Source organism: Nicotiana sylvestris, chromosome 2 (genome assembly GCF_000393655.2).
Source record: "Nicotiana sylvestris chromosome 2, ASM39365v2, whole genome shotgun sequence".
NCBI lineage: Eukaryota > Viridiplantae > Streptophyta > Magnoliopsida > Solanales > Solanaceae > Nicotiana > Nicotiana sylvestris.
Window position 1 is genome coordinate 122309261 of NC_091058.1, and position 19705 is coordinate 122328965.

A 19705-nucleotide genomic window follows, 5' to 3' on the forward strand; every position below is an offset into this window, starting at 1 on the left:
ATTATCCATAGATAGTTCCACACAAAGCCTCACGTAACGACCCCTTAGAGTAGCACTGGTACATGTAGCTATTTTTAGGATTTTTTCGATGGAGTTCCTAATTTTTCGGAGTATTAGGCCATCGTAGAACTCCATAGGCAATTGGGGCAAGCGTACCCAAACTGCAGTGTGCATTTTTTTTGCTTTCTCAGCAAAAAGTTTGGTTTCCATTGTTTAAAAGAGAGGAAGTATCCATTGATAAACCACGAGCCAGTTTGTAGTGCTTGTATCATATTTTCTTCCTTTGTGAATTTGATAATAAAATAGTCAGGCCTTGGTCAATTAATGGAAATGGTTCTGTTGGTTTCCATAGTTGGATTATTTTTTCTCTTAGGTATTGATGTTAAATTTATTTTCCAATTAGTTTAATTATAAGGGAGTGTTTCCAAGGGGAGTACATGCAATTTCGATCGTCCTCCATTAGAATGCTTGCCTTGATGCCTTTGGTAGTATTGATGGTGGTGGGGCTTAAAGTCACATCTTCCATAGGTTCCATAGATTGCGAGAATGGGGTATCCAACAAACCATTGGTTGTGTTGGTATCAAGGTGGAGGGTGTTGGGGTATGCCATTGATTCGTATGCAAGAAGTTTTTCCTTGAATAATGATCCCTCAATTTTTTGGTAACATAGGTTGGTTTCATTGTTAATATCGTGGGGTTTAAGGGGGGATATGAATTTCCTGTTCTTTTTCTGGGTTTTTGCTCTCGATGTTCATAACTGAGCATTATGCCCTTGTCATGTATTTCGATTTTGTTGATACCCAAAGCTGTTTTCAAGCATTACTGTATCAGATTTGTCCAAATTTAATAATGTGTCGTGGTTATTTTGTTCTTCATTCCCCAATTTACTATGCCACCCCTTGTTAATTTCTCAACGAAAATCTTAACATTAGTACGAGATCAAGATCCTTTTTTAAAGAAGCCGTCTACCTAAATTTCTTGACAAAGCTCTTAAAAGGCTCTTGGACCTGTATTCTACATTTTTACACCATAAATGCGAGCGAAACCTGTTAAGTTTAATGAAAATATTATTTTTACTGTTAATTTTAAGGTTTAAGACTAAAAGATCCTACTATCTTTTTAAATCATAAGTGATATTTTTATTAAGGGCAATATATAAGAGACCAATAGCCTGTTTGACCAAGCTTCTTTTTTGGTCAAAAATACTTTTTTAGTCAAAAGTGTTTTTTTGCCAAAACTAAGGTTGACCAGCTTTTTGAAGAAAAAAAATTTCTTTTGAGTAGAATCAAAAACAGTTTTAGAAAAGCCGAAAAAAGTATCCTCTCCAAAAGCACTTTTTAAAAATAAGTAAATTTTAAAAGCTTGGCCAAACATGCTACAAAATAGTCCAACCCCCATATATTAAAGACCATGTTGCCTGTTGAGAGTCGCATACCAAAAAATTGGGGAAGCACGTGAAATTAAGGAGTTATTTTGGAACCGACTCTTAAACTAATATGCCTTAGATTTGTTCAAAATTCCATATTTTTTCCATTTCAAATTTCAAATTACTTTTAGAATTTAACAACAAAAAGAGACCTTTTTTCCCAAACAACTACACTTTATATTCAGATACGTATCAGGCAACTGTTCGGCTACCGTATGACACGCATTTCATTTGGGGAAAGGAAAAAGTGAAACTCCCGGAGAGTAGAAGAGGAAGGATTTTCCAACTTATTACTCAAGATTAATCTTTTCAAGTTAAGGTAGCCATTTTGTTTTCGTCTGTTTTATTGTTCCTTTATGCTGGATTTGGTGGGGCCTTTTTTTGTTTGATTGGATTAATTAGGGTTTCTAGTTTTCATCAAATTGGATTATATACTTTGTTCTTTATAGATATCTCTTATATGAAGTGGAAACCCCAGATTACTAGAGTTGTTTTATTATTTAAATCTTTATATCTTTGGTTCTTGCTTGTCGTTCTTTGGGTACGATTGATTTCATACGTTAATTGTTTTCATATACATTCAATTTGGGTCTAAGGTTGTTTAATTCCTTTGAAAGTTTCTATGCTACTATCTTTCAAATAGAGAATTTTTTTTATTTTCGTTATTCCCTCGGAGTTGAGCCATACTTAGCAGATGGGATCTATTCATTAGAGGAAGTGATGATGATTAACTGATAGAACATCTTCTGTTCTTTCAAATCGCATCTCTCAAGTAAGAAGAGAAGGCTCCCACAGAGCGGTGGGAAAGCAAGGGCGTAGCAGGAAGAAGTATGAAAGCAACAAATCTTTCAAGCAAGCAAGAACCAAATATATTAGGATTTAAAGAAGAAAAGAGTTTTGGTAAAGAACTCAAGCTTGAAAGTAATTCTGAAGTTCAATCTTGAACAATAAGGTTTCCAACCTCACAAAATTGTTGTAATTATAGAAGATCTTCAACATGTGTTTATATTTTTAAGGAGATTGAGAAGTCGATTGTGAGAGGAAGAAGGATCTGGACATGATGTTCATTGACCTAGGAAAAATATATGATGGAGTACCAAAAAACGTCCTTTGGTGGGTGTTGGAGAAGAAAGGAATTCATATTTAATTTATAATTCCATAAAGGAACATCACTAGTGTGTAGGAGATATAAATGAGTTTCCCACAATCGAGTTAAGACTTGGGCTAGGCATTGAGCCACTTCTTTATCCCCGTTATGGATGAGCTAACATGATTAGGCTCCATGATGTATGCTATTTGTTGATGATAGTGTGCTAATTAACGAAAACATTGAAGGTGCCAATCAAACGCTTGAATTATGGAGAAACACTCTAGAGAGTAAAGGTTTTAGAAAAAAAGAAGCAAGATTATTGAGTATGTTCATTGCAAGTTTAGTCATAGGAGAGTGAAATTGATGTGAAATTAGATGAGATCACATGCATACACTTCAGACACTTAGGTTTGTTCCAGGAGAATGAATTGATAGATGAAGATGTTACCATGGAATCAAGATCAGATGGTTGAAATTGAGAAATGCTACAAGACTATTGCATAAGTTCTACATAATACATATTATTAGCAATATTATATAGGGGTGAATGTTAGGCTGCTAAAGTTCAATAAATCCACAAGATGAATGTCGTAGAGATGCGAATGCTAAAATGGATGTGTGATCATACAAAATTAGACAAGATTAGAAACGATCACATCTGCAAGAAGGTTCAAGTAGCACAAATCGAGGGTTATATGAGAGAAGATTGTTTGATGATTTGGTGAAGTTCCTCTAGATGCACCACCTATCATTAGGTATGAAACCATGGTGAGGGTAGTGTTAAAAGTGGATGATGTAGATCTTATATCATATGAAAAGAAGTTGTCTCGAAACACCTATAGTTTTTAGGGATCCGTACAGACTTACCGAAAAATAGAGAACAACGGAAGGAAAAGATGTATATAGACGATACATATTAGTAGAGAATATGGTCTAGACATATTAGCACTTTTAATTTTAAGTCATACGCTTTAGGTGTGGTTTAACCTTTCATGTATTTATACATTGAAAAATATATAGCAAATTTTTAAATTGTTTTACTTGTATTTGTAGAGTAATATGGTTAATGAGAATTCATGTAGGCGATCCCAACTTATTTGGGACTGCGGAGTAATAATAGTAGTTGTTGTAATAAGAAAATGGAAGTCTCTGTTATACAAGGAAACCATATAAATAGTGGAAAATCTACCAAGAAAAAGGAACTAGATATCCTTTTTTGGAAAGTAAGTATAAACCAACTCAGAAAAGAAAATAAAAAAAGATGTCTTATTTTGGAAGGTAACAGGAAGTTCTATTTTAGAAGGAAACACGAAACAATGTTGATGCTCTATCTAGGATTGTATTAGTTAATTTTCACCATTCCCTATATTTATATGTAACACAGAACTCCTTTTGAAGTCACGTTTGTAGTTTTCCTGTCTTAGATGGAGGTTTGAAAGGAAGGATCATCTAATGGACATGTATTTGCTCCTTAAGCTAGGCTCCAAACCTTATCATTTCGTGTAATTGAGCAGCTTTAGTTATTTTTTTGCAATTAAGATGAGCTGGAAAATTATTCGCCGATTGTAAATGTGATGGAGAAGTTATTTTCCCGACGAATCTCTATGTTCTTTATTATTTTCTTGGCTAGCAACGTGCAAAAGAAATATTTTCCAATTCAATCTCTTTCCTATCTTAGAGATTGAAATTAAATTCTATATTGATGGCTTCTTAGCGATATTTTCTTTGATTTTCAAGAAAACTACGAGATCAAACTTAATTGTGTAGTTTCAAAATAAGATATCTGGTTGAGAGTGTTACTCCTAGAATTAAAACCGGAAGGCTTGAAATTGAGAAGTGCTACCGAAGTGTTATGAGATAGAAAAGTGTTGTGAAGAGTGTGAAGCGAGAAGCGAAGTGCTCGCTTTTTTGAAGTGAAGCGGAATTTTAAAAAAATATTAAAATAAATACTGCATTTCAAAAAGAAAGACAGTATAACTAAAACAAAAAAATGGGTAGCATTTCAATCTTTTTATCACTGGAACATTGCAAGAAAATGAAGAAGAAGAGGAGCAGAATGAGAAAGAAGAACTGAAGGGAAAGAAAAAAATTCGCCAGCATTTCGTTGCTATTTGGATGCTGAAACATTGAAAGAAAAAAAGGAGGAAAAAATCACATACTTGTGACCAAACTTGATGATATTGAAGTTGAAAAGTGTAGAAAACTTGAACCCTAGGTCATCTCTCTTTCTCTATTGCTGCTGCTCGATGGTGTTTTAAAAAAAGACAGTTTTTTTTAATTAATTACGTTGGCAGCCCAGTTATAAAGAGAAGTGCTTGCTTCTTACGCTTCGCATCACTTCATCGCTTCTTGTTTTTTCAGGGTAAGCGAGCACTTCTGTAAATCTGCTACGCTTCAGCTAACAGAAGCGCCAGATACCTCGCCTCGCTTCACTTCTCGCTTTAAGCGAGGAAGCGCTCGCTTTTTACAACCCTGGATAGAACCTACCAAAGTGCGTGGTGAGTTCTACACAATGATTATAAGGCCGACAATGTTATGTGACAATGAATCTTGGGCCGCTAAAGTCCAAGAAATCCAAAAATGAGTATTGCAAAGATGTAAATGCTAAGATGGATATGTCATACAAAGATTAGATAAGATTAACAATGACTATAGTCACCAGAAGGTGCACATAACACGTGTTGAGGATAAAATGAGAGAAGATCGCTTGAGATGGTTTAGTCATGTTTGACGTCGACCTACAAAGGCATCAGATCATAGGTGTGAAATTATGATGAATGAATGTATTATAAGGGAAGGAAACAGAGCTTAAATCTTATGGAATGAAGTTTCCTTGAAAGACCTTTAATTTTTTGGGAAATGTTACCACGTAAATAAAAAAGACCTTCAATTTCTTGGATCAATGTAGACTTACCTTAAAATATGGTACAATGAAGGAAAAAGATCCATTTAAGTGATAACTACTAATGGAAAGTAGGATTTAGTCTTATTAGAGAACTTCTAATATTGTTGTTGTTGCTGTTGTTATTATTATTATTACCATTGCTATTATTTTGATATTTAACTTTTTTCTATTTGGTATGATAATGACATGAACTTAGCTTATATGGAGAAGTGAAGATATATATAACCGACCCTAACATTTATGGGACTGAGGTATAGTTTTTGTTGTATATGGTTGGGAGTGTTAAAATCGTTATCACTTTGTATAGTTTGTAGGTGGATAGAAATTAATGTTAAGATTTGTGCATGACTTTGTATAATTTGGTAGATATGTATGTATTAAATAGGTTAGCTGATATTATAGATTCCGATGATGCTCAAAGAACAAACCTAGTCTTTAGTGCCTTTTCCCTTTTTTATGCTTCACTTGATAGCAGAGTTGAATCTTCCAAACTCTTACAGATTGTTTTAAATCATATACCGGGCGCCTTAGATGACATACCAAGCAGAGCTTGACTCCCCTGAGCAACATTCTCAGTGAGTTCACCATGAAGGAAGACATTTTTGATGTTCAATTGATAAAGAGACTAATGAAAATGGTTGCCACAAACAAGGTGGTTGCTTAACTCTCAGCAACAAACCCAGGTGGTTGCTTCATATAGACATCCTCAATGAGTTCACTATGAAGGAAAACGTTTTATTTCCAATTAATAAAGAGGCAAATATAACTGCCACAGAGATAAAGAGGCAGATTAATGCAATCTTATCCACCGGATAAATATATGACCATAATCTACTCCATAAATCTGAGTATATCCCTCAAACACTAATCTAGCGTTAAGACGATCAACTTGGCCTGTCGATCCTATCTTGACAGTAAATATCAAAGGATATTCCACTATTGTTTTTTCCTATGGTAAGTGGTAAAGGAATTATCTCCTAAGTGTTATTATCCTGCGGGGCACTCATCTCTTCAACCAAAGCTTGATGCTAACTTGGATGAGCCATTGCTTCTGCCACAATCTCAGGTATTTTGACTGTGGATAAATTTGTAACAAAGGCATAATGGGATGGTGCGATGATAACTTAAGAAAATGTAGGGAGGATTAGGAGTAGTCTACTCATAGTACTTGAAAAATGCCGAGCAATGATAGAATAGTGATAGAAGGAGACAAAATTGTCGGTTAATCGAAAATCGGGTTGTGTCATCGGGAATGTCATTGAAAATAAAGAGTAGTGCAACTAGAATATCACCGAAAAGACATTAGAATATAATAAAAGAAGAAAAACTTTGGCGGACCAGATGGCGTAAGGGAATTTGTCGGATAAATAGAAGCTACTTGAGTCTCTACTAAAATCGTAGAAGTTCTTACCCTATGGGAAAATAGTGCCAAAATAGTTTGTTTAATTGATTATTAACAATGTACAAAATGAGCTCCTTATATGAGAGTTTCACGTTATGTACAATGTAGCTCGTAAAAAGATTTACGTTCTCCTCCTAAACAAGACTTTCTTAAGGTTTACATTATGGATGGGAAAGTGATAAGGAATGATCTTTATTTTATAGAAGTTCAAGACCTTTTCCTTCTAAGGATTAGCCAACTATGGTATATTTATATTTTTCTTTTCTTAGGAGAAGTCAAACCAATTTTGGTTAATATCTGTTCGTCTTTTGAGAGAAAGTAAAATTCAAAAATGATAAGAAAATCGGGATAAACACCTAACAATTTATAAATGTAAACTGTATATGGTCCATCCGGAAGGAGAGAAATGGGAGGTGTTTTCTATTCAGAAGATCAAGATGAATTGATTATTTTTATAGTATTTTTGGTGTAAAAAGAATTTTAGTAGTAGGAATTGATAGGTTCCCTCTAAGAAGAGATGTGACACTGTAAATACTTTTAAGTGCACCTTCTGGTGCTATTTATAATGCAATTGCCAATTCCTTAAAAAAACAATTTGTAGATGTAAACCTTTTTAAGCGTGAAATTTATGAGGTTATTCTATTGGTATTTTTGTACTTTCTTTATATTAGTGAATTGCTCATATGTAGATCAATTAACCAAATCATGTTAATTATTATCTCTTATGGTATATTTCTTTTTGTTGTCTTATTTATTGCCGTCTAAGGTTTACTTTGTTAGCTTGCGCATGAGACCTAGTTATTTCGATCCCAACAAGTGGTATCAGGTATCAGAGCCAGATCCATCTCAATTCTTGGTTTTTCCGATGTTGGCCCCCCATATCATATTGTCCACGCACTATTCATGTGGTTTTGGATGTGGGGGAGGGGGTGGGAGGGTCTGCTCCCACATCGGTGTGAGTGGGTTATTTGATCTCCGTATATTGTCTTGGGCAATCATTACCTTGTGAGCTGGATTTTGCGGTTTTCTTAATCCCAAGATTCATTTAATTATCAGGTATTAAAGTGAGATTGAAGACAGCTTCATGGCTAGTGCAATTTTACCTGCAACTAATTTGACGGTAATGAAGATTAATTTGGGGAAATTTGATCAGAGTGGTGGAGTTAACGAGAAATTGACGGTAATGAAGATTAATTTGGGGAAATTTGATCAGAGTGGTGGAGTTAACGAGAAACTGGACGTTTGGAGACAAACCTTGAGTAGTAAAGGTTTCAGATTAAGAAGGACTAAAACTGAGTACATGGAGTGCAAGTTCAGTGACGCATAACACGAGGCGAATGTGAAAGTGAGGATTGATACGCAAGTCATCCTTAAGAGAGGAAGCTTTAAGTATATTGGGGCAATAATTTGAGGAAATAGGGAGATCGACGATAATGTCACACATTGTATAGGAACATGATTGATGAAATGGAGGCTCGCATGTGGTATCCTATGTGATAAGAATGTATCACCAAGACTTAAAAGGTAAGTTCTATAGAGTGGTTGTTAGACCAACTATGTTATATGTGGCAGAGTGCTGGCCATCCAAGTTTTCACACGTTCAGAAGATGAAAGTAACAGAAATGAGGATGTTTAGATGGATGTGTGGGAATACTAGGAGAGATAAGATTAGGAATGAAGATATAAAGAGCAAAGTAGGAGTGGCCTCCGTGGTGGACAAGATGCGGGAAGCGAGACTAGGATGGTTCAAACATGTGAAGAGGAGGAGCGCAGATGCCTCAGTGAAGAGGTGCGAGAGGTTGACCGTGATCGGTCTAAGGAAAGATAGAGGTAGACTGAGGAAGAATTAGAGAGAGGTGATTAGACAGGATATGGTACATCTTTAACTAACCGAGGACATGACCCTAGATAGAAGAACATGGAGGTCGAGGATTAGGATAGAAGGTCTGAAGGTAGTCGAGTGATTTCTCTTTTCTGAAGGGGATCATGGTCCTATTTTAGAGCACTTTATCCGCTCTCTCTTCTCCTTATCAGTATTGTTGTTGTTATTATTAGAGACGGATTAGTTTTTGGGAGCACAAATAGTGCGAGAACAATGCTCTGAGAATCACATTTCCGAACATGTATAACATCTCAAGTCAAAAGAAGATGCCTATCCAACGGTTGTGGAGTCTTCAAGGAGAAGAAGTGCAATAGAATGTCAGGTTTAGAAGGAACTTGCAAGACTGAGAGGTGGAAGAGTTTCAAAACTTGCTCAGACGGCTTCACAATCAAAAAGTTTCACAAGATAGACATGATGTATAAAGATGGGGTGCCGGGGAAAAAGGATTTTTTTCGTTAGGTCGTACTATGAGAAGCTTTTAAATAGGGAGGAGCCGGTCTTCCCACATAATCCGGTATGGATTTCCATGGTGCCGAGAAAGGTGTGTTTCTTCACTTGGCTAGCTACAAGAGGGTTGAGATTGACGACAGAGAATTTGAGGAAGAGGAAGATCACTTGTGTTAGTTGGTGCTTCATGTGCAAAGAATCGGGAGAAGATCTGAATCACTTTCTCTTACATTGCCGGATAACTTCCTATTTGTGGGGGGAAATTTTTAGGTGGTTTGGACCGAGAGGAATAGGAGAGCTTTGATGGAGTAGAAATAAATCTTGTTCGCTTGACGAGTAGCCTCTTTTCCCTTATTTATTTTCGGTGCATCCATGAGGATCTTATTTGCATGGAAGATTGGGTGTTATTCGTAGAAAACCATGTCTCTTGTAAAGTTTTCTGCTTTTTGTGTATACTACTTGTATACGGGCTTGTTTCCGCCTTTATTAATGAAATTTATTACTTTATCAAAAAAATTATTATTATTATTATTTTATCATTATCTTATTTTTCAATTTTACTATTGTTTCTTTTACTTTGGTCATCTTACTATTTTTACTGTCAATATTTTTTTCTACAGTATTTTCATCTTAGTTTTTTTGCTCTTAGATTTTTCAAACCTTTTGAAACTATTTTTCTTGAGGTGAGGATTTATCGGAAACAACCTCTCTACCTCACACAAGGTAGGGGTAAGGTCTACGTACACCACATCCTCTCCAGATCCCACTTGTGGGATCAAACTGGGTATGCTGATGTTCTTGTTGTTGTACTACTCCATATGAAGATAATTTTCTCATATTTTCGACATTCTTGTTGCTGCATCTTTGAAAATAAAAATATAAATATTTTTAATCCATACCTATTTTTAACCTTATTTTTAAACATGGCAAGCGGTAGTCATCTGATAAAGATTATGTGAAGAAAGTGAATCAAGTATATTTTGTCAGAAAATTCAAGATAAGGGTGAGAATTGTTAGGTGTTTGCGTTGATTTTTTTACCATATTTGAATTTACTTGTTTTGAAGTAAGAGAAAAACATTTACTATAATTAGTTTTAGTTTTCCTAAAAGGAAATTATAAGTCTTTCATATTTGGCTAATCCTCTTTTTTGGAGGAAAAAGTTTTGGACTTCTATAAATTTAAGATCTTTCCTTCTCGCTTTACATCATTAACGATATAGTCTTTAAGAGCGTTTGTTTCGGGGGAGAACATAAACCTTTTTGAGAGTGAATTTGGTGGATTATTCCCTCGGTATTTTTGTACTCTCTTTGATATTAGTGAATTGCTTATATGTAGTTCAATTGACCTGATCATGTTAAATTGTTTTGTTTCTTTTGGTATATTTCTCTTTGTTGTATTATTTATTATCGTCCATGATTTGCTTTAATAGCTTCCACATCACACTTGGTTATTTCGATTACCACAAGTGGTATCAGAGCTAGATCCATCACAGAGTACCCGATATTGGGCCCTCATATTATATTGTCAACGCTCCAAATATTCAGTATTGGGCTGGCGGGGAAGGGGGGGGGGGATGTAAGATCCTATATCAGTTGTGAGTAGGTTATTTGGTCTTTTTATATGACCTTGGACAATCCTCTCCTCATGAGTTAGTTTGCGGTTGAGTTAGGCTCAAGATTCATTTTCTTATTAGTAACTATCTTCTATGCAATAAGGTAAGTAACTATTTTAAATTAAATATGGAAGATTTAATGTTAACAATAATTCTGCAAGTTGAATATAGTCATATTATGGATTAAGAGACATATAACTTCACTAATCCCTTTGACTTTCAACAGGTAGTATTTAATTACGTCCCTAGTTTATATTTGTGTTGGCTACTCTATCTTCTCGATGGAGAAGAGCTCCCTCTATGCAACTCTGGCAGCTTATCAGTCAACCTGGCTTTGTTTTTGCTTTGCAGTAATACTTTGGCGAATGCTACCACGACTGATCTAGTAGTAATTCATCGCAGAAGTTGGCGTTGAAGATATTAAGTATCTTAAATGGGTTGGGGTGCTTCGACTGAGTGCAATAGAAAAGGACCAGATTACTTTGGGCTTTTTGCATCTGAGGTGGCAGAGTTACTTTCTCAGGATGGAGATTTTCTGCCATTTTCAGATCAGATATTTGAGAATTCTGGAGAAGTAAGTAGTGCTGTCGAAGAAAAGAATAGTAGTATGGGTACCTATAACGCCAAGGAGTTTAGGTACACCGGTGGGTCTGCTTCCTTATTTTCTGATTGTTTTGGATCTCATGTTTCGGATTTTAGAACGGAAAGATTGAAGTTGTTGCTTCGGCAAAGTATTGTTGCTCTTTCACGGGAAGTGGACGAGGTACATACTACCCGCTTTTACCTTCACCTACATCGCACATCAAACAAAGTTCTCCCAATACTTGGCTATTTCCGGAAGGGGTGTTACTTTTATGGTTTTATTATATATTGATCCTTTTATTGTGGGCATGTCTATGTGGTAAAAAGTCGTTCTGTGCCTATGCCTGTGTGCCTGTGCCATTATAGTCGTGGGAAGTGGTCATTGCTTTCCAGTCAATGGTTCTCCTCTTGCTCATAAAGATGAAACAACTGCAGAAGATAAATGTTAGATGTGCTATTGTATGTATTTTATGACCATTTCTAAGCAAAGATTATGCAAAGAATGATTGAAAACCAGCTGTCTGTCTTAGTTATTATCTGTATTATATTATATAATATAATTTTCACATGGATATGTCAATGCAGATTCTGGATCCTATATTTTCCATATGTCAGTTGCGATCATGCCTAAGGTATAAAGAAAGTTTATTAGCTGTACCATGTGCTGTATCTGACTCTGATCAAGGGAACCATCCTCAGAAGAAGCTCAAAGCGTCCCCTTTCCCAGTAAGTGTTTCATGTTTTATTTGGAACTTGCTATCTTTTGGAAGCTTCAATTTGATCTTTGAAAGTTAAAAGAAAAAAGAAAAGAGAAAATAAGGAGTGAGACTTCTAAAAGAAATTTGAGGCTTAATACAGGTTACTTGTAGAGAATATGGTAGTTGCTTTAATAAAGTGACTCTTAAGCGTTCCTATTTTAAGTGTCTTTTTATAAAATGAGGGCCAAAATGGTTTGTTGAGATTTGCCCCTAGGACTTTGGTTCAGGGGTAAGAGTGCAAAACATGATGTGTGAATTATATGCACGCCAGGAGTTCGAACTCTGTCACAAACTTAGAGTCTGATATTTAACTGAAGAAGGGTTAAGAGGCAAGCCCAATATTCACCAAAGTTTCGGGCCGTGCACCAGCTGACTTTTGAAGATTTCTTGGTTATTAAAAAGAAGATTTGTCTAGATTTGTTTTTCTTTTCTATAATTTTGGTAAAAACATGCAGAGGGGTTAAATTGATATTTCTTTTAGCTGTAAAAATTTGGAATCTGGGGGCATAAACTTCTTTACACTGCCTTAACAAATTTATCCGGGAGACGGTGGTTTGAAGCTTAATTATACATGTTAAGTTGGTTGATTCAGACTGAACCTCGCCCATTAAGTGGAGGGCCCGTAGGCTGCTGATTCAAGCTCACTTTAAACATGCCATCATGGGCCGGATTATTCTTGAGCGGAAAGCAGTTCACCCAGGCCCCTTATTAAATGGGTTAGGCATGCCAGGTCCGGGCTTAAACTGGGCTTTTGATGGGCCAATGATTATAATAATCTTTTTCTCTTTTGAGTTGTATGTAATTTTTAAAATTTAAATTTAAAGTTAAAAATTTGTAAAATATGAATATTGAGGCATTGGATGCGAAAATGCAAACATTGTACCTCAAAATTTATTAAATTTCAAAGATATTAAAATTTTAAATGCAACTTACAAATTTACAAGACTAATTTTGTTACTTACGAGAATTACTCATAATCCACGGAAGCACAAATGTCTTCAACTTTGGATATTGAAACTCTTCTTGTGAGTTTGAGTTTGACTTAATTAAGTTGTCCAAAGTTTGTCCAGTGAGTCTGTTTCGTTGTTCACTAAGTTGCATCTTTCCTTGGCTAAAAAGCACTGTAGATGCCATAATTGAGACATGAACATTGAGCACATCCCAAGTCGTAGTGGAAATAGTATTATATTTAGCATTTTCTCTTCCACCATTTCAAAATGTCATTGCAATCTTCCTTCGTTCCCAAATCCTGTTGCAAAGAAAAAGTAAGCTCGTTAAAGTGGGCCATAACTTGATTGAGATTTAAGCATATTCCAAATACCGAGAGTACCTAAATTCTGAGAAGAAGAAGTTGGAGTAGGAATCATTGGTCTAACATTCCCTACTTATTCACGATAATAACCGAACATTGCAATAGCATACTTACATGTAAAATTGCCTTGGTTGTTTTCACATTTGGGACAACAACAATTTTTATATCCAAATGTAGATAACCAAATCTTTTAATTGTTTAACTTATCCTAATTCTAAAAAAGGATCTAATAAAGCAACTTCAAAAATAGGTGTAATTGGAATAAAATGCTTTTCAAGTTCTAACTTTCTTTGCTTAGCATTTGCGAAAGGGTTTTCCTTTTATTCATGAAGTATAGCAGCAATTTAAGTTAAATAATCTGAAATAGTATTTGTAGTAGGATAGTAAGTACTAAATTTTTTAAAAGTACATATGTGAAAGTTCTCCGCACATTTAATAATGTCATTTACCCAATTGTAAAGTACATTGTGAAAGTTTTCCACACATTTAAATTCGGCCTTTCTCGGCCTTGAAATAAAGTTAACAACATAAGTAATTGAATTTCTAGCTTTTCTAATTGTGTTCTCAAAGGATTTAAGATCATCTGTTACAGTTAAATTCAAAATTTGACATGCTAATCGTTAGTTTGATTTAGATACAACATTATCACTGTTACTATCATTATCGAACGAATATTTGTATTAAGATTAAAAATAATAAGATACCTAGTTTTGTTTGAGTTTTTTTAAACAGTGTGTATCATTATTTAAATGATAAGCTAAAATTTGTTTTTGCATAATCAATCGTCATCTATCCAGCGACAAGTTACTGGTAAAAGTAGAATAATATGGGTAGGGAAAGGAAGATAATAAAGCAGTTGATAAGTTAGCATGATGGAAAAACGCCCCAACCTGAACTTCATCGGCTATAATGCTGCGCAAAAATTTGTATTGTGTTAGACTTCGTTTTCCTTGTGAGGCGGGGGCACGCGAATCTTTTACTGCCCCCGAACGGACCTGAGGGTCTTCCTTCATTCGGCTAGGGTGAATCAATTCACTGCCTCTATCGGTCTCACCCCATATTTTGGCTTTTTTTATCGAAATGTATTTTGAGACGTTTGACAGGATATGCAGGATTCAGAAAGAGAGGACCTGGATATATTGCCATCTGGAGGAATGTCGAGTGACGATGTTCAAAAAGTTGAAGGAGAACAGTTTAAAAGATCCCTTGCAAAGATGGACCAAAATGAATTGGGTTCAAATGTTGGAGCAGCTCCTGAAGACTGGGATGTAAGATCCATCTCTCTCTCTCTCTCTCTGGTGCATGTTTCTAGGCTTGCCTTCTTTTCTTCTTTCTCTCTCTTATCTTTTCAGGTGGGAATTTTTTTGGACGAGGATAAAGCTTTAATTATTCGCTTTGAACTAACATGTTGACTATCCTTTTGCTTAGAATGTTGAATTGATGTAGTTGCAAAGAAATGCTTCATCACCCCCTTCCTGTTTTCCAGGTCCACAATGATTTGCAGTTTCTGCTAAAAAATGATAGTGCAAAGGTTGAGAGTGTGATGAAGAAGCATTGCGATGAACTTTTAGATACGGTAAATTGGCTAAGCACTTGAGTCACTCTATCAGGAATTTTACTGATTTTAGTAGATTGTTAGCTATGTCTAAATTGTGGTTTGACATTATGCAGCTTGGATACATGGAGGAGAAGCTTGAAGAACTTCTTGATATTGTTATGTCAAATTGCAGGTATTTGTTGACATTGGGAAATTTGATTATTTGCTGTTCCCATTTCAGTATATTTTGCTAGCCCTTGTATGCTAGTAATATTTGATAGACGATGATTTGAAGTTCTCATTTCAAAATTTGTTTCATTTTATTAGTATTGTTTTTCCCCCTGTTTGGCGTATAAGAACTCTAGGGAGCTGAATTCTAACAATTTGGATGAGCTTTGCTTGTAAATCTTCTCCGAAACCTAAATATCTTAGAAGATTCAAAGGAAGGTTAGAATTTGTGTTATATATATAATGCTTGTTATTTGGCTACAGAGGGAACACCTGAGATATTCATTTGGGATAAATGTTACGATAATTTGGCAGTTTCGTTTAGTAAAACCATAACACTCAGGGTTGGTATGTTTCCCTTATGGTCCTATAGGGTGCTTGGATATTGGGTTGTTGGGATCTTATCCAGTTCGAGGTGTCTCTTTTTGGGCAAGTGCACTTTACCTGAGGTTATCCAGCCCAAATGTGATTATCAATTGGTTTGAGCAAATATTAAGTATTCCTGCCATACCCAAATTGATTGACCTTGCTGACTTTGCCTAATGTTTAAGAAAAGAAAGTTTGAATGTGATGTTGTGTTTAATTCCACGGGGATTTTTTTTTAAACCTTCAAACCGAGTCACGATTTTGTAGCCACTTTGAGAATAATCTTTGTAAAAGGGGGGCTTTGCCTGACCTTTTACTACAAGAGTTGAACTTGGAAACCAAGTTTAGAGAGCTAAAAAGCTAACACCAAAAAATAGTTACATAGTGGCTATAAAGCTGAAAATTCAAGGTGGTTCATCTGTTAGGGTGCTTGCTTTTTTCTTCTTGATTCTAAATGAAGGAAGTTGCAATCTATCGGTATTTACCAAGCCTGTAACCTGCCCAGGTAGGCTATCAAAAGTGTTATATATACAAAGATCTGTCAGATTGTGGCTAAGGGATGCCAGTTTGTCCGCAACACGATTTGCTTCTCTATAGCAGTGCCGAGTTCTAATATCATGAGTATTTACCAACAATTTTATCTCTTCTAATGTATCACTGATTCTCCAAGGTGTATCCCATTCTCCAATCATTGAGTTCTGAAGGATGAGTGAGTCAATTTCTCCTATGATCGAGTTAAAGCCATTGTTGATGCACCATTTAAGGCCATAGAGCAATGCACTAGCTTCTGCAGTGTTACTGCCCTGTCCCAATGGCAATGAATATGCCATTAAGGTATTATGAGACAGCCATCACTCCTTCTCACTATACCTCCTCCTCCACAGTTTCCATCTAGACAAGATCATCACTGTTCAGCTTCACAAAGAGAGGTGGTGGTTTGAGCCATTTCACCATAATAAAGTAGTTTATCACCACCCGGACTTCATACATGTTACATACATCTTCTCAATTGTTTCCAAAGTTGATCTTCTTGAAATGAGATTTGATAAGCTGAGTGATGTTGAAAGTAATCATCTCTTTGGATCTGTGAAAAGATGGTTTTTCCATATCAAATCTAGAGCTGCGCCTAGACCTTCATGTTGAAAGTAATCATCTCTTTGGATCTGTGAAAAGATGGGTTTTCCATATCAAATCTAGAGTTGCACCTAGACGTCCATAGCTCCCAAATGATGATTTCCACAGGGATTGTTAAAACAAAAGTTGGAAGATACTGCCATTACATGTTAATTTGGCTTTTTCAATATGGTAATTGTGCCATTTCAGGAGAGATGTCTTCTTTATCGGGAAGGACTACTATGAAAAAAGATTGAAAATGGAGATAGCATGTAACAATTTGAAAATGTTGCTAATGTCCAATTTAAGCATGTTCTACTAGCAAATTAATTGTTCCTGTGTGGTATTTTATCAACATTCCAAACCCAATCTTGGTTTCACATATTAGGTATATTCTAATCGAAAGGAGACCTAACTTTTGAGTTTTCCCTTAGTTGACCACTATTTCAGTTGTACATTCTACCCCCTCCCCAGACCCCACTTGTGGGATTTTACTGGGTTGTTGTTGTGTGGATGCAAGACAGTTTTCAAAAGCAAGGGACATGAATTTACTTCTTCTTGCCCTTTAACTTTTGTATGGTTTTATTCTGTTAAAAATTTGTAACAACTATCAAACAAAGGACACACATGACATTTTTGATCTATTTCATACTTAATAGATTATAGTATCTCTGTTCTCTAACAATGTTGAACTCCTTCAACGTAGCCTTTAAGACTAAGAAAGAGTCTAAAATATCCGGGTGAAAGGTATGAGAATTTTGTACATTGTCTAAATTGAGTAGTAAGGTCTATTCTTTCTTTACAATTGAGGGTATTGGTAGAATGAATGAGATTGGAAGTTGTGTTTTTCTCATAACCATTATCAAACAAAAGTAATGTTTCTCATAAATAAATACTGTGGAAGGATCCAATTTATTCTTTTCTATTTCTGTGTTGTATTCTTTATGATAAAGAATTCTGCTATACTTCTGAAAGATAAAAGCAAAAGTTTGAGAAGAAGTGTTTTATTGGTTTTCAGTGACTGACATAGTGTGAAAACGAAGTGTGCGTGTGTGTGTATAATGTTACATGTGCGTGAGTGCCTGAATATATCTGATTTTGTCGTATTTGGCCTCGTTAAATTAGATGCGCTGTATGATCGGCTCCATACGGATTTCTCGGTCATCAAAAAAAAAAAAAAAATTAGATGCGCTGTAATGTCCTGTTAGTTGCTGCGTTTGGTGTAAATTCCTTGCACACCCTTGAAGCCATGTTAAATTTGTGTCCAGAAGAAGCATGACAGAATTAGAAACCTGACTGATGTGGAATTCCCTTTAGAAGACAGTAGTAGAATATCTGGTAGATGTTTGCGGCCCTATAGTTCAGTGGTAGAGCAACAGTCTTGTAAATTGAAGGTCTGTATTTTGATCCTGCGGGGTGTAGTGTTTAAATCCTTCGTTGTTATTTTGGAAGGGCCTCGAATGGGGTAGAATGATTATAGAATTTCCATATGACTGATCCTAATTAATTTGGCCTTGATGAAGAATTGGTTAATTAATTAATTAGGTATTGTTTATTACATGAGGTCTCGATGTGGCTTGTTGCTTGTCAGATCTGTGCTTAACTTTTGGTATGGGGAATCTGATTGCCCTTGGCAGGTTAATGACCTTACCTGAGAAACAACACCTTCGGCGGCTGATACGGGACCTCCCACCTAGGAATCTTGATCGCGTGGTCGAGATTTTATGCCGTGGTAAGCAAGTAGAGCAACATTCTTGCAGTGAGGTGCATGTTGATCTAGAAAAAGAGGTAAATATAAGTCTAATTATGTGCTTAGTTTTTCTACATGACCAGTTTCCTGAGTTCCCAATGGGTTATTGTAGGACAAAGCAACACTGTGGAGATTGTATTTCTACATTGAAACAGTAGAAAATGCTAAGAGGCTTCATGAGGTGTAATACTAAGTGGTGACAATTGACAAGGCCCTTCATGAGACTGGGGACATTCGTGATTTAGGTTCTGATAAGTTCTATCATGAATCAGGTATCGTTTTTATGCTCAAGAGCTGCAGAAAGGCTTAACCAAACTGCACATTTTGCAGTTCTTCTCGTCGAAATAGATCTCTGGTGGTTATGTTGGAGGCGTCTCAACTCAAGATTTTGGAGGCCAATGGCTGGTGTTGATATAACTCAGCCTTGTGTGCAGACTGCTGGTCTTTGATGACAAATAGAGGCAACATAGACACAAATCACATATTCAATGGCTGTGTATGGTGCCTTTCAGTTTTATTTCCTCATCACTTATAGAATGTCACAAACTACTGTAGTGATCCAGCCATCAACTATTGTAAATTTCCCAAGCTTTATAGCATCTTAAGAATTTACATACCATGATTAGTTATGCACAACGTGAGACTTTTGTCATCAGTTTGTTTGTCAAGTCGAAGAGGTGTAATTGATCAGAGGCAAGTTTCACAGAGAAGCTTGACATAATAAATTTTATCATATAGACCTAATAGACAGAAGCAAGTGAAAATGTTCAGTGTTAAGCACGTGGCTATTTCCAATTTCAAAACTTACCAACGTTAGTAGGTTCTTATACATACAATAGACATCATTTTATTTGTTACCATTTTCATAAAAATAAACATAATCTGACACTATAGGATTAGAATTCTGGAATTTTTTTACACTGAAGTCTGAAAGGACAAGAGAAATATGAAGGTACAACTTACGAGGTTGTTACTTAATCGTTCTTCTCCATAAGAATAGGTTCTTCACAAATCGAGAGCATTTCTAATTTTATGATAAATGTATAACACATATTTTTCTACAACAGAAATGATCCTTTAATAAGGATAAAATAAAGTGGGCCAAAAGATCTATTGGAATATTTCAGAAGCATTGATTCTCTAAATCCAAGACATTAGGTGAATGTCTCTTTTGTGCTCCCTCCGGTCTAAAATAAGTGATTTTTTGGTTGTTTTCACACATATTAAGAAATTCACCTTTTAACATTAATTAGCAATGAAATTGACTATATTAACCTTTATTGTCTCTTCACAT

At 35.6% G+C, this 19705-nt stretch overlaps 1 protein-coding gene across 5 annotated transcripts; it reads left to right on the top strand.

Annotated features, from left to right (window-relative positions):
• The first annotated feature begins 1520 nt into the window (after positions 1-1520).
• On the top strand, positions 1521-19063 carry LOC104216809 (uncharacterized). Of its 5 annotated transcripts, none has more exons than XR_708590.2 (9): positions 1521-1745; positions 11117-11528; positions 11933-12073; positions 14530-14685; positions 14904-14993; positions 15089-15147; positions 18299-18449; positions 18524-18656; positions 18742-19063. XR_708590.2 is itself a non-coding variant. In XM_070168186.1 (8 exons), the coding sequence occupies exons 2-8, from the start codon at positions 11199-11201 to the stop codon at positions 18596-18598; spliced, it is 1002 nt and encodes a 333-aa protein (XP_070024287.1). In that variant the 5' UTR covers positions 1521-1745; positions 11117-11198; the 3' UTR covers positions 18599-19063. The 5 variants fall into 5 exon arrangements, 3 of the variants coding, with proteins under 3 accessions (XP_070024287.1, XP_009765242.1, XP_070024288.1); XR_708589.2 differs by having other exon boundaries at positions 1524-1745; positions 14521-14685; XM_070168186.1 differs by having other exon boundaries at positions 18524-19063.
• The last annotated feature ends 642 nt before the right edge of the window (positions 19064-19705 follow it).